Here is a 16,269-nt window from a genome sequence, read left to right on the forward strand (position 1 = left end):
TACTAAATAATAGACTTTCTAGAAGATAAGTAGGAGAAAAATCTAGGTGATCTTGGGTTTAGCAATAAACTTTTACATACAACACCAAAAGTGAAATCCATGAAAGAAAAACATTGATAAATTGAACTTTATTTGCAAAATAATATCTGGTAAAGAACTTGTATCTAAAATATACAGAGCTCTTAAAACTCAACAAAAAGAAAACAAACAACCCAATTTAAAAATGAGTAAAAGATTTGAATAGACAACAAAAAGATTTGAAGATATAAGATGGCAAATTAGCATATGAAAAGATGTTCAACATGATTTGTCATTAAGGAAACAAAAATTAAAACAAGATACTACTACATACCTTATTAGAATGCCTAGTATCCAGAAAACTGACAACATCAAATGCTACTTACTGCTGGTAGGAATGCAAAATGACCTTACCTAAAGCTAAATAAGTATAATTTTACCATATGACCCAGAGGTAGGTATATACTCAGTTGAGTTAAAAGTTTAGGTCCACACAGAAACCTGCACACAAATGTTCACGACATCTTTATTCATAATCACCAAAAACTAGAAACAACCAGGATATCTTTCAAAAGGTGAAAGGATAAACACACTGTTGTATAACCATACAATGGGATGTTGCTGAACTAAAAAAAATATATATATAAGCTATCAAGCTGTGAAAAGACATGGAGAAACCTTTAAATCCATCTTGCTAAGTTTAAAAGTGTAGGATTTTAACTACCGTATTTTCCAGCGTATAAGACAACTGGGCATATAAGATTTTCCTGGGTTAAAAAGTCGTCTTATATGCTGGAAAATATGGTACCTGACATTCTATTCATGAGAGAGACTTGGGCGAAAAGCCTATTTACTATTACTGTATTTTCCGGCCTATAAGACAACTTTTTAACCCAGGAAAATCTTATACGCCCAGTCGTCTTATACGCCGGAAAATACGGTATGTGACTTTCTGGAAAGAGTAAGACTATAGATATAATAAAAGAGCAGTGTGTGTCAGGGGTTGGGGGGGTTGAATAGGTGAAGCCCAAGGGAAACTATTTTATATGAAACTGTAATGATGGATACATGTCATTATGTATTTGTCAAAACTCATAACTATACAACAGAAAGAGTGAACCTTAATTTAAACTAAGGACTATAGTTAATAATAATGTATCAATGTTGGTTCACTAATCTTAACAAATGCACCACATGAATGCAAGATGTTAATAATTGGAGAAACTTTGTAAAAGGCTGGGGTTGGGGGTATATATGGAACTCCACGTACTATCTGTTCAATTATTCTGTAAATATAAAACTGTGCTTTAAAAAATCAAGACTACTAATCATTTAAAGTGGAGGGGGGGCAAACATTTGAAAAAAACAGTTCACAAAAGAATATTAATAAATAGTCATTAAACATGTGGAAATATGCTCAATAGTATTAGGTATTAAGGAACTAGAATTTTAAATCACAAGGAAATAAAACTACACATCCATTAGAATGACTTAATTTAAAGAGAAAAACAATATCAAGTGTTTTCCAAGGATGGAGTAACTGGAACGCTCAAACACTGCTACTGGAAATGTCAAATGAGGGAATAGACATTTTCAAAAGGAATAGAAATGTTCTATATATTAATTGTTGTTACATTTATTAAAATTCATTAAGTTATGCACTTAAAATTGATGTATTTTATTCTTCATAAAGAATTATTTTTATAAAGCAGTCAAACAAAAAGAACAAATTGCCTATAAAGTAACAAAAATTAGATGGAGAGCTATGTCTTCAATAGCTACAGAACACAGAACAAAGATTTCAGGGCTACACTGATAGAAAACTACTATTGACCTGGATTTGCCTATACAGCAAAACTATCTTTCAAGAAAGAATGCAAAATAGGACTATCATGTAAACAAAAACCAAGTTAATTACCTGTAGAAATTTCTAAAGGGTAAATTCCAGAAGGAAAAAACAATAACACAAAAATAATCCTATTTTCAAAGCCAGAGATGAAAGAAGAAACAATGAACAAAGAAAATAAGCTTTGGGGTAAAGCTAAATAAACACTGGGTGTTTATATTCTAACTATCGTTCCCATTGCAGGAAAAATCCTGCAATAGGGTTTCCTGCTGCACTCTACCCCGCCCCGCCTACTCTCCTCCCTAGTCCCCCGCTCCGCCTTCTTCGCCAGCCCCCCTGCTTTTCTCCCTTCTCCGCCAGCCCGCCTGCTCTCTTCCCTTCTCCCCCGCCCTGCCTTCTCCGCCAGCCCACCTGCTCTCCTTCCTTCTCCCCCGGCCCCGCCTCCGCTCCTCCCTTCTCCTCCCCCTGGCTTGCTTGCTTCTCCACAGCTTTGCTCCCTTCTGCAGCTCTTGGCTTCTTTCTATGCTGTCTTGATATGCAAATTAGCCACCATCTTTGTTGGGGTAATTTGCATACTCGTCCTGATTGGTTGGTGGGTGTGACTTGGCTGGTGGGCATGGCTTGGGCGTAGCGAAGGTGTGGTCAATTTGCATATTTGTCTATTATTAGGTAGGATAGAGGCCCAGTGCACGAATTTGTGCACAGGTGGGGTCCAACCAGCCTGGCCCCAATCGGCAAGGCCGGGCCTTTTGGGAGGAGGAGATGGCAGGAGGTTGGCTGGCCGACCCACCCCTGATCGGGACCCAATTAGGGCCCAGCCAGTTGTGGGGAGGGACTGTGGGTTGATTGGGATGGTGGGGGCCCATCAGGGGCTGGGCCAGCTGGGAGGAGGGACTGCAGGAGGTTGGCCGGCCAGCCCCACCCCCTATTGGGGTAGGGGGGGTGATCAGGGGTGGGGCCAGCTGGGGGGAGGGGCTACGGGCCTATCAGGGTGGTGGGGGTCCATTGGGGGCAGGGCCAGCTGGGGGGAGGGGCTGCAGGTGGTTGGCCGGCCGGTCTCACCCCCTATTGGGGCAGGGGGGCAATCAGGGGCAGGGCCGGCCAGGGGGAGGGGCTGCAGGCAGATCAGGGTGGGGCTGGCCAATCGGGGTTGGGGCCAGCCGAGGGGAAGGACCGCAGGGGAGTTGGCCAGCCGCCCAGCCCTCAATTGGGGTGGGAGAGGCTGATCAGGGGCCCGGCAGCTGGGGGGAGGGGCCGCGGGAGGTTGGCTGAACCAGCCCCCCCATCCCCTCTCCCCCCCCCATCAGGCTGGTTCACTGGCCACAGTGGGCGTCATAGCAACTGGTCGTTCTGGTTTTTTATACATATAGATAGTAATATATAATTAGTGAGGTAAATAAGGAAGGAAAATATTAGAAAAGGCATAAGGGATCAACAGGTAAACAGCATTATTTATTTCTTTGGTAGGAGAATAAATTTTATACTGAAATTTCAAATAAGTGAATGCTTAAAAAAAGTTTAGATTAGGAGAACAGAAGATACCTGAAGAAATTATTCCACTTGAATTTTCTACAATAAACACTGAAAGAATAGAAATAGTGTGTAAAATTTCCATCCCAGTGGAGAGGAATGGGAGGAGAAAATAGAATAAAAGAGATTTAAAAACTAATCATTATAAAGAAACCAGGAATAGAGAGAAAACAAATATACCCCAAAAACGGAACAAACTTAAAAAGCAGACAATATAAGTAAATAAAAAAACAGTAGTAAACACAATAAATGTACATGAACTAAACTCTCTGGATAAAAGACACTGCCAATCTGAATGGAAGAAAAAGAAATATATCAGTTCAAGACACGTGACACAGTCATATTACCTATTAACTTACCTTAAGACTATATAGAGGCAAAATTTAATAAGCACAGAAAAAAAATGGAAAATCCACTCATAAAAAATGAGAGATCAAATAGCAAAATGTCACTAGAAGATTTGAACATCCTGTTAGGAAGGTTTGACCTATTATTGGTCATCAATAAAACAGGGCATACAATAATTTGAGAATATACACTCTTTTCAGTCACACATGGAAGATGTATTTAAAGTGACTCGCCCTGGCTGGGTGGCTCAATTGGTTGGAGCAGTGTCCCATACCCCAAAAAGATTGTAGGTTCAATTCCCAGTCAGGGCACATACCTACCTTGCAGATTGGATACCCAGCTGGGGCACATACAGGAGGCAAAAGAACAATATTTCTTTCTCTCTTCATCTCTCTCTCTCTAAAATCAATAAACATATCCTCGGGTGAGGATTAACAAAATACATATCCTATATAATAAAAGGCTAATATGCAAATAGACTGAATGGCAGAACAACCAACCAACCAAACAACCGGTTGCTATGACGTGCGCTGACCACCAGGGGCGAGTGCAAAACATGGTGGGCGTCAGCAGCAGGCAGCAGAGCGCAGAACACAGTGGGCGTCGGCCGCAGAGGGATGGTAGAGCAGGTGAGTGGGGGCACCAGACCAGGCGGGGCACCAGTTGCTCTCATTGGGGCGAGCCTCTGGTGGTTACTGAAAATTCTTTGCTCCCGCGTGCCGCGGTCCCTCCAGGCACTTGCACCTGTTGCCAACTCCAACCCCATTCACACCAGCTGCCGGCGCTGGAGCCACCGCTTGCACCCACTGCTGGCGCCCAGTGCCAGCCCCGATTGCTCAGTGCCTTCAGTGGGTGCAAGCAGTGGCTGCTGGCCCAGATCACCCCTCAGGGCTTCTCCACCTCCCCCTGCTCCTGAGGGGTTGTAGGGGCCGGCAGCCACCTCTCATACCAGCTGCCAGCGACAGCCCTGCACGCACCCACAGCCAGCACCAGAGCCACTGCTCACACCCGCCGCCGGCACCCAGTGCCAGTCCTGATAGCTCAGCACCATCAGTGGGTGCAAGCAGCAGCTGCTGGCCCTGATCACCCCTGAGGGCTTCTCCACCTCCCCCTGCTCCTGAGGGGCAACTGGGCAGCAGCATCCACTCGCACCCACTGATGGCACTGGCCCTGCTCACACCCATCAGCGCGTGGGAGCCGCGGCAGCGGGAGCAGGGCTGCTGGGAGACAGGGGACCAGGAGCCACGGCAGGAGGGACTGGGCAGGGGCATAGAGGATGGGCCGAGACCCGCCCCTGTGCCCACCGCAGCCTTATGGCCACAGTTCCTTTCAAGGTGCGTGAATTGGTGCACTGGGCCCCTAGTCAACTTATAAAACAAGGTTCTCTGTCCAGATCACCAGTTTAGGTCATTCCCCTTTTCTTTTATTGGTAATGGATAGTTGACTTCCTCTCTCAGCTTTCTGCTTAAGGTCTTGCCCCTTCCTAAGGGGAGCCTACACCCAATGGGTAGTTGATACAACTGGCCAATTTAAGACAACCATAAAAGACCAACAAATATTCAAAGCGTTCTATAGGATTAGCTAAATCCTTTGTTGAGTGTGCATCTCAACCCAATTCAACTTCTCCTTTAGTCCAGTTTCCTTCGCTCCCTCACATTGTTGGTCCCAAGGGTATTTTCCCAATGAACTTCCAGAGTCTGCTTACAAGAGAATCCAAAGGATAGCAGAGGAATATATATGGAAGGCTATCACTACAGTGTTCTAAGCAAGAAACTAGTTTAAACAAAGAGAGAAGCAATAGAAATGGAGAGTTGATGAATTCATGATTTAAGTGATGGTAATGGTGCAAAAATTGCAAACCACATAATGAAATATAACACTGAACACTGAAACATGGAAAAAGCCTCACTGCTAATATCAAAAGTGAGACCTCTCTACTTCCTGCCTCTGTGATCTGTGACTATGGCAGATGCTAAAACCTCCATCAGGAAATAAGGCTCCAGCAGAACAGAACTCCTTCCCATCCCACTACCTGACCAATGAGGAATAAACACTTAGGATGAACAAAAATAAATTTTTGTTGTTTAAGGTCAACAGGGTGGAATACTAGAGCTCTGATGAACTAATGATAATAGATTCAAATAAAAACTAGCACATTACTAAGAGTATTCCAAGGAAATATAATTCAGAATCTACTGGGAAATTTGGCTGCTGTGCAAGACTTTACTACATTCAAAAGTTCCTTTTGAGACTACAAATAAAGGAGATAGTTAAATTCATGCACTATGGGGATATGAATTCCATTACCAATACATTACCCATGCTGTGTTTATTTGGTCATAATTTTCTACTGATTTTATTGTTCTCTTTTAATTAAAATTAGTTATGTTAGTTTTATCATTATCAATTTAGTTTTGGTATACCCTTTGGATTAGCAGACTTAACACTGAGGTGATGTACATTTACTAGTACATCAATATTATCTGGGCTTTAATTATCCAATAAGTAGAATGTAAGCATGTATGTGTTGCACTCCAACTATGAATTATTTATATCTCTACTATGAAAGATATATATAATCTCTTTAAAAAAGTTCCTGTAGGTGATCCTTATTATCACTCAGTTTTTTCACTGGAAAATAAAAAAGAGCCTTTTGCAACAGAGTAATAAAGAAAGGTATATACCAGTAAGAAGAATACATAAATACAATAATAAAACAAGAGAAAGATTATAGACTAAAAAGAACAAAAATAAATAAATAGTGGGAAAAAATATAATATGGTATAACACAGAAAGAGAAGTTGTGAAATTATGCTTAAAGCCAAAATGTGCATGTTGGAGTAATAAAAGAAAATTTAAGCAGCCAAATGACAGTGACAAAGAAAGAGAAAGGAGATACAGAACACACGTTCCCATCTCTCAGGGACTATCATTCTGACCTCAAATGACCACATTACTTAAATAATAGGAAAACAGCAAAATAAAGAACTCATTCTTTAATATAATTCACACACACACACACACACACACAAAAATAAATAAATAAATAAATAAATAAATAAATAAATAACACTTTAACACCATTTTTTTCAACATAGTTGTCCTTAATCATTTCTTATTAAATCTCCTTAGGCTATCAAAGATATCTTCTACTGAGGACTAAATTGGAAAATAAATTAACAGGATATGATTGTGAAAAGGGTATAAATTGTAATATTTTTCCATAGGTTTCTTCAATATGTCTTTAACCACAGAGTCATATACATGTGAAAATTTTTCTAAGCAGCATGAAATAAATAGAGGAAATAAAAGATTTCAGGGCATAGCCAAGTATTTTTATCCTTCTAAAATATTAACAATTTGTTCTTCTATATAAAAACAAAACAAAACAAAAAAACACATGCCACTTTTGTTATTGATATACCATTCCAAAAGGAAAACAGCCAGGGCAGAGAAGAAAGGACGTCCCTGTTCTTACACATTAATCAGACACAGAGTTGAGGCAGTCAGAAGACTAATATCAAGAAGAAACATAAAGGAGAACCTAACTTGCAAAACATGAGTGGTGTCACTACCATCGGTTAATGTCAAGGCAATAATGTTCAGTAAAAGACTCTCATACATTTGAATTTTAGAGTCCTAAAAAACTTCCCTTAATCCAGCCTAATGAATCCAAGAACAGCCTACAGCAATTGAATAGCACTAGTCATTAAAAAGCACATATTAAATTTACTTGAATGATCTTACATTTTTTTTATTATTATCTATGTGCTGAGAGTTTATCATGATATACTTAATATTCATGCTCTTCCCAGGTATCTCCATTACAAAACTACAGATTAAGGGGGTTAGGAGGGCTTAAGAAAATTATTGTCAAATATTATCTACAAATGTTGTGAAAAAAATGTTTAAAATGTGTGATTATACTTAATTCACTTATAAACTTACACATATATATCTATCTGAATTCATTCACTGAATAACCACTTGCTGAATACATATTATGTGATGATCATTATCTTAAGTAATAGAAATACAAAGAAAACCAACACATGGGCAATTTTACTATAAAATATTAACTAAACGAATATAAAACAATCACTTGCAAAGAAAAAATAAATTATTTAATACAAGTATTCCCACACTATTTTAAGAGAAAAGCAATTCATCAAGATAATTCAATAAAAGGGGGAAGGAGTTACTTCTCAATCAAAGACCCAGGAACATTGCAATATAAGGAACACACTTTATGAGATGCTTCTCCAGTTTGATGTTATTTTTCTCCTTTCCTCTAAAAATTCTGAATAATTCACTTTTCCTTTTAATAAATAGTTACTTGAGAAAAAAATGTGTATTCTCTTGTTGGGTGTTCTATATTCATATCTGTAAGGTCTAATTGGTTTTTAGTGTTGTTCAAGATCTCTATTTCCTTATTGATCTGCTCTGTGGATGTTCTCTCCATTATTTAAAGTGTGAAATTGAACTTTCCAACTGTTTTGTAGAACTGTCTATTCCTCATTTCAATTCTGTCAATGTTTACCTCATAAATTTTTGGTCTTTGCTGTTTGGTACATATATATTTATAATAGTATGTTTATAATAATCAGTATGTAATGTCTTCGTCTCTTTCAAAAGTTTTAAACTTAAAGTCTATTTTGTCTGATATTAATATAGCCACTCCAGCTCTCTTTTAGTTACTACTTGCATGGGATATTTCTTTCCATCCTTTCACTTTTAATTTATTTCTGTCTCTGAATTTATAGTGAGTTTCTTATTGACAGCATATAGTTGGATGATATTTTTTTATGCTATCTGCCACAGTGAGATATCATTTCACACACACTTGGATGACCACAATACGAAGGAAGGAAGGAAGGAAGGAAGGAAGGAAGGAAGGAAGGAAGGAAGGAAGGAAGGAAGGAAGGAAGGAAGGGTATCAACTATTGGCAAGGATTTGAAAAAACTGAAACCCTACATTGTACATTGCGGGTAGTAATGTAAAATGGTTCAGCTGCCATAAAAAAATAAATAAATAAATAAACGGTGATGGTCCTTCAAAAAGTTAAACATAAAATTACCATATAACCAAGCACTTCTACAACTAAATATATATATATATATATATATATATATATATATATATATATATATACACACACACACATATATGTATATATATATGTATATATGTGTGTGAGTATATATATATATATATATATATATATATATATACACAAATATATATATATATAAAACAAAAAAAATGAAAACAAATATATGTACACTCATGTTCAGAGTTGCACTATTTCCAATAGTCTAGAAGTAGCAATGGCCCAAATGTCATTTCATAAGTGAATGAATAAACAAAATGCTATATATACATACATGGATTATTATTCAATCATAAAAAGGAATGAAGTGCTGATACATGGTAAAACAGGGATGAACTCTATGTGAAAAAAACTAGACATAGGTCACAGGTATGATTCCATTTATATGAAATAACCAGAATAGATAAATCCATAGAGACAAAAAGTAAATTAGTGGTTGCCAGGGACAAGGGAGACAAAAAGTAAATTATTGGTTGCCAGGGACAAGGGAGATAAGTAGTGAATACTAATGGATACAGAGTTTCTTTGGGGGCTAATAAAAATATTTAGAAATGCCTCTGGACGTGGGAGGAGGGGTGAGGGAAGAGTATGAGGATTAACTTGTAAGGAGGATGAGGGAACTCTCTGGAGTGGCAGTAATGTTCAATATGTTGGTGGGGTTTTGGACTATACAGATGATACATGCAATGAAAAGCCATTAGAGGGTTTAAAAGATCAAACATATACAGACTTAAAATTTGTTTATGTTATTATATACAAACTTCTCCTTCAGATAACAAAATTTTATGGAAATATTGAATTCAGTTCTTGATATTTATGTTGAAGTATTTATTGGGATGCACACTAATAACTGCAATGTACTTTGAAATGCACCAAAATTAAGATGAATTAACAAATGAATAAATTAAGTGATAAAGCAAATCTAGCAAAAGATAAAAATAGTGGAATCTTGTGGTTGGGTATACAGGTACACAATGTAAACTTCTTTCAAAATGTCTTATGGTTGAAATTTTTCAAAATAATATATTGAGGGAAAAGTTAACAAACAAGAAAAATATCCAAAAGTCATAAATACTATGCAGTAGTTTAGAATATAGGTATGACGGAATGATCATGTGGCAATATTAGAGTATCTTCTCTCAAAGACATAACATTTAAGCCAAGAGGTAACAAGGAGCCATTCATGTGAGGACATCAGCAAGAGTATTCCAGGCTCCCCTCCTCCTACAAAAAACAAACAAACAAAACATCTTATTCTATGGCCCTGAAATTGGGTGTGTTCAAGAAAGCCAGTGTGACTGATGTACAGTAGAAGGAAGGGAGTAGTATAAAATCAGATTGGAGAGAAGGGAGGTGCCAAATTAAAGATTTATAGTCAGGGTAAGGAATTTTTATTTTATCTTAGTGCAATGAAAAGCCACTAGAGGGTTTAAAGAAGGGATGGGGTGAAATGAGATAAATGTGTCCCTATTATTTAGAGTTTTAAAATATCACACTGACTGCTATGTGAAGAATGGCTTTGAAGTGTTTAAGAAAAAGTACAGTCCCTGCAAGAACAATGGTAGTTTGGAAGAGAGTGTTAGTAGTAAAGATAGTGAGCAGTGAGTATGAGAGATATTTTGAGTGAAGAATGGCAGTATCTATTGACAGACTGACAATAGAATGACAGGAAGAAAGGCACTAGGATGGAACTTGGGTTTTAGTCACTGAGTGAATGAAGTGACATTTAATGAGATGTAGAAGCTATAGAAGAACCAGGTTTGGAGCATGGTGGACCTGAGGATCAAAAAAATTTAAATTAGGCATGATTTGTGATTTTAGGAAAGACAGGCAAAAGAAAAGAATGAGAATAATCTGGAAGTTGTTAAAGGACAGGTTTTAGATTTACAATTTCTTTTCCTTTTAAGAATCAATTTTGGCTTAATTGTATTAAGGGCCTTTGATCCAGTAAAAAGATCAAACTTTAATGCAAATCAAGCCCACTGATTTCTGTTGTCTATCTCTGGGGTTAAAGATAAACTGAGGATCAAGAGTCCTGTATCTTTAAACTTAGAGAGGTCAAAGAAAAAAAAAGGAAAGAGAATGAGAAAGACAAGAAAGGCCTAAGAACAAGTACTTGGAAGTAACATATTAAGTCTTAACTGTCTCACACCCCGTCTTGAATTCCACATATAACATGCTTAACTGTTTTACAGTATTTTAAACAAAGTGATGACTCACGTTTTAGCCATCATCCTTTAATCCCATTAGTTTAGCCAAAGTATAATGAAAAATCCATGCTTTTAGAGCTAAATAAACCTAAATTTAAAGCAGGCCCACCTCTCAGTAGTCCAGTGACCTTGAGCAAATTACTTACCATTTCTAATTCTTAGTTACTTAAATGTAAATGAAAATAATTAACCCAAGAATTAGCATTAGAAATAACATTCACAAAGTGCCTTCCACCAGGAAAGAATGCTCCATAAACAAGAGCTACTATTATGTAAAAGACACCTAATTCAACAATGCTCAATGCAGTTAGTTTCTTCCTTTGGCAGAATAGATTTACTTCTTTTCTTGTTTCCAGAAGAGAAGTAAAGACATCAGAGAGAAGGGGCCATGTAAAAGATGATCAATTTCATTTTACCATGTAACACAGAAAGAAGGAAAATAGAGAAATTTACGAGTAGCTATGACACATGGACAATTCACAACTTGTTTAAAACTAGGAATATATTTCCCATGGAAGCAATGATCAATTCATCTCTTAAGATGAACTCACAAAGGCTCATCGAAATCATGTGTAGTTAAAATGTTATATATCTCAATGAAATTGGTAGAAAACAAAACTGATGAATCACCAAAACAATACAGGAAACCAAGAGACTTTAATAATAAGTAATTTCATTTCTTTTGGAAGCTGGCCACTTGAGAAAAAAGGTTTTATGGGAGGTTTCCGTGGTAATTCAGGGAAATTCCAAAAGCTTTATAAAGCTGATGACCCTGGTTCTTTATTATGTCTTATTTCACTTCAAACTGTATGGCTTCCCTTTCTTTCAGCATAAGCAAAACACTAGCACTCATATACTTAATAACCATGATTGCAATCATTTATTTTACAAATGGGAAGGATTAACTGGGGAAGAATTAGAAGACAGGAAAGAAGGAGTCATAAAAGAAGCACCCAAATATAAGTGCCCAAATATAAAGAAAAGAGCCTTAGATTGAATCAGTAGTGAAAATCTGAAAGGTGAGTAAAGCACAGCATTAAATATTAAGGGAGGAAAACCAAGTGATGAGAATTGGTCAGAGTCCCATCATGACTCACTGGTTATTTTAAAGGTCACTGATTATTTTGAAAAAATAGAAACAAGACATGAAAACAAGCAAACCAATCTGGAGCCTGCCATTTACACAAAGGAAATGCTCAAGAACTGAAGATTCATAATTTAAAATGTGGCACGTCAATGAAATTCAAGATTTTCTTCTCATCCATTTTTATTTCTCCAAATTCCTCCAACTATTGCCCATTTTATGTAGATACTATTGTGATAATATTATATTATATCCATTATGTAGATAGTAACAATAGTATCTAAACTAGAATTAGAAGATAACTTTTGAAATTGAAAAGTATACAATGGAATGACATGAAGTTATTTTAGGAAAGTCTCCTCAAAAGCCAGCAGGTATGCTGCATGCCTCTTAGGCTCTGAGGAATGCCAGTGATGTCAAACCATAGAGAGAAGCTTTTGATTGCCTAAAAAAAACACACACAAATCAGTTCCATGTTGTCCAACTTCTTCAGCAATCTAGCAGATCTTCCTGTGAAGTACTGAAATGCTCTTTGAAAATGATGAGCCTGAAGAAATGATTAGTGACGAGATGTTGTACTCAGATAAAATATGATTTTCTAGGGCCTACTCTTAAATCCAGGACCTGTATTATTAAGGAAAATGTTTTCAAAACAAACTACAGCAAAACACATGTAATTATGATCCAACACCAAATAATTTAGCCAAACCCAACCAGAAACAAGATGCAACAAGCCAAATATCTTTTTAGATCACTGAAGAACTGATAAGCTCATCTGTCTCTATTATAAAGAAAATATCCTATATAATAAAAGCCTGATATGCAAATTGTTCGACCAGGAGTTCCACCGCTTGCTATGATGTGTACTGACCACCAGAGGGCGGCTCGGAACATGGCAGGCGTCAGCGATGCGGTGCTGGCAGCAGGCGGCAGTGGAGGCGCTGCTGGCCCTGATGGGCCCCGACGAGAGTGGGACTGCAGTGGGATGGTGGAGTAGATAAGCGGGTGGTGCCAGGCTAAGGTGGGTGCAAGCGGAGGCCTGATTGCCCCACTGATCATCCGGCAGACAGCAACCAGCAAATCAGGGCTGGGCCCCGAGCTGGAACGAGGAACTGAGGGTGGGTGGCGGCAACCAACCTCCCGCAGCACCTAGGCAGGGGGTTGCAACCTCTCGCTGGCTACCTGGGGGTGGGAGTGACAAGGACGGAGGTGCAGTGAGAATGCGGGGTGTCCGCCGAGCTCGCTCTCACTCCCCCTGCTACGCTCCCTCGGGACGCCAGGGCTCATGCTCCAGGGAAGCCCTCACGCTCAGGTGCCGGGCGCCCACGAGGAGCCCACCCCGAACCCACGCGGTCTTTTCCGGGTGAGCCAGGCCACAGACGCCGGGACCGCAGCAGCTGGTCGGGCTCCCCATGGGTTCACACAGAAGCCGGTCTGCGAGGCTGGCTGGGAGAGAGCGCGCTGCCTGCCCGGCTTCCATGCGTGCCACTGGGTTCCCCAGAGGCCCACGCTTTACCCCGGCCTGTGGCATCTGGCGTGCTCACCACATCTCCGCAGGGGGACTCGGGCGCCGTAACTCAGGCGGAGGGGGGCGGGTGGGGGCCCAGGGGCCCGGTGCTGCCCAGGGCCCAGAGGTCAACTGGGACCTGTCCTTCCACGCCAGACGCTCGCGTTTCAATCGCCAGCCAGGCCTAGGTACTGCACCCATGCAGGAATTTCATGCACCGGACCTCTAGTTCACTAATAAAAGTGGTCACTTTCAAACCATAAAGATATTTCTACAAATCACAACTATGTAAACTTTGCCAAATCAAATGCTCTCCAAATGAATAAAATAAGTCTAAATGATCAATCTTAATGAGAAAACAGAACTAAAGAAATGTTCATGTGGGAAGCTACAAAACTTGGCCCTATCAGTGTAGGAATGCTAAGAAGATGCTGTGAATTCCTGACTACCAAGTATTGTCTAATTTTATTTCATTGTCTTGCTAATCCATGATAGCAATGTACCCTCATACATTTCCTTAATTAGCTAAAAGTGAAAATACAATAATTGTCATGAGCTCCAGTAATATTTTTGAAAATACAGAGTTGAGAAACACTGCCCTGGTACAATTGCGCCTAAAACAGCCAAGTAAAATAGTCATTAAAATGTCCTTCAGTTTACCTTTTACTCCAATTTAGAATACTCCGTTCTAACTTCTCACATACTATTTTCTCTTTCCTAGCAAAATTGGTGATATTTAATATCTTAGGAAAAGCAAAAACTAGAAGAGCCTTGTTAAACATGATATCTTTGTTTTAACCATATACGTCCTTAACTTTAAATAAGTTTCATTCAACTCTGTACATATAAATTTACATTACATTCAAGCTCAAGAATTCTTAAGACAATTCCTTCTTTTAATTAGTCAGTGATTTCATCTAATAAAAGAACTATAATTAAGGTCAAATTACTCTTTAAAGTTCACTTTAATAATAGAATATGGTAATTCGGCAGATAAATTCTTCCCGAGCGACAACTAATCAGAAACCTAAACTATTAAAATATTATTTGTTCTATGGGAATTTCTTATTATTTACTCAGCCATATCTGCTAAAAGACATAGAAACTCTACCAAAGTTAATTTAAGAACTTACCAATTTCCCTTGCAATTCTGACAGCTTCATCTGCATCCTGTAAAAGCAGGAAATGAGACCCAACATTAATCCCATCAGCCATTGCACAATGTCTTTAGGGCAGTCATATATTGCACCACTGTCTCCTCTGATTCATTTAATGTTCAATTTTACAACCTTCTAACTCTTTTCATTCAGAGAAATGTAAAATTAATACCATAAGTGGAATGTAAATTTTACCTCATCATCATTATATTAAGAAACTCAAAGCAGTTTGAAATGAGCTGGCAGGAAGCACTACCAGAATTGCCAAATGATTTGGTGCAGTTGCTGAAGTTTAACGGCAGAATTTAGATGTTTACAATCAATACTAAGCCATAAATCAGATCATTAAAGCTTGTCCACAGCCAGCTTGTTTCTGTCTCTCTGATATTTATATGTCATGTTTTCCTAGATTCTGTCAGCAGGGGGAGTTGATTCTCTATTGTTAGGGAGAAGCTCAACAGATTTTCCAGAATTAAAAAGGTAAATTCCCGGTATCTATAGAAATTAACAATCGTCCCATTCTCCCCCACCCCCCACCCCCCACCCCCACCCCCACATAAAAAAAAATCCTTTAGAAATATCCATTACTTTTTCTTTCTTCTTTTTTATTTCATACCTTTTCACTATTTTATCTTTAAAAAATGGAAATTCAACATGAGGGGAAAAGTTCCAAAAAGCCAAGAAAAGAAAATGCATTCCAAAACAGTACAAGGTAAGAGTTTATGAATGTAAGGATTAGTTACTGCTAAATATCAACTAATGCCACTGAAAAGACAAAACCTTTCCTTGAATCTAAACCATTTCAATGATCATTAACGCTCATCTAACATGCCTCATATAGGGCATTCTTGAAACATTTCCCCATATAACAACAAAGAGAAAGCTGAAAAGAAGGTGTTATACATCCTCCTAGTAAATTTAACATTTTTTATAAATCAGTGACATAAACTAACTATCACAAGGAATGGCAGTAATTTTTTGAAACCACTAGCTGGTAAGCATGCCTGAATTTTTTAGAAAATTAACTTTAAAATATTAAAGAAAAGGCATTTTTTAAGCTTTTAAGCGAATACTTTAAAAATGTAGAGTAACCAAGTCAGAATCCTTCCCCAAAAGGGGGAGAAGGGGATGTTTATAACTGGTTCATTTATGTCTAATAAAAAAAAATCTTCCTTAAAAGTCTTCAGTACCTAATAACATCCCCCTGAATAAGGAGGTTGGCAGGGGAAGTTGTCAGAAAAATTTAATTTCCTTTCATTAGCCAGTCTGCTCCACAAATAGGTGCTTGTTAAGTTCAAAGCAGTCCTGAAAGCGACATCAGTTTTAAGTCTTTTTTTTTTTTTTTTACTCCAAGCAGTCACATCTGCTAATGAGATTTTCCAAAATAACAATTGTTTTCAAGTCAGAGATAAATCTATACCTCCCATTCTACGCCCTCCCCCAAAAAAATCAAGGTTT

General features: G+C 38.3%; 1 protein-coding gene across 2 annotated transcripts in view; it reads right to left on the reverse strand.

Moving 5' to 3' along the window:
* PCCA (propionyl-CoA carboxylase subunit alpha) overlaps window positions 1-16,269 on the reverse strand; it is a 377,531-nt gene that overhangs the window by 228,911 nt on the left and 132,351 nt on the right. For both annotated transcript variants that reach the window (XM_079779445.1, XM_079779444.1), the window contains exon 8: window positions 14,788-14,824. In XM_079779445.1, the coding sequence (XP_079635571.1) occupies window positions 14,788-14,824 (37 nt within the window). The remainder of the gene's footprint in view (window positions 1-14,787; window positions 14,825-16,269) is intronic.

This window comes from Cnephaeus nilssonii (assembly GCF_951640355.1).
Source record: "Cnephaeus nilssonii genome assembly, chromosome: 8".
Classification (NCBI taxonomy): Eukaryota; Metazoa; Chordata; class Mammalia; order Chiroptera; family Vespertilionidae; genus Cnephaeus; species Cnephaeus nilssonii.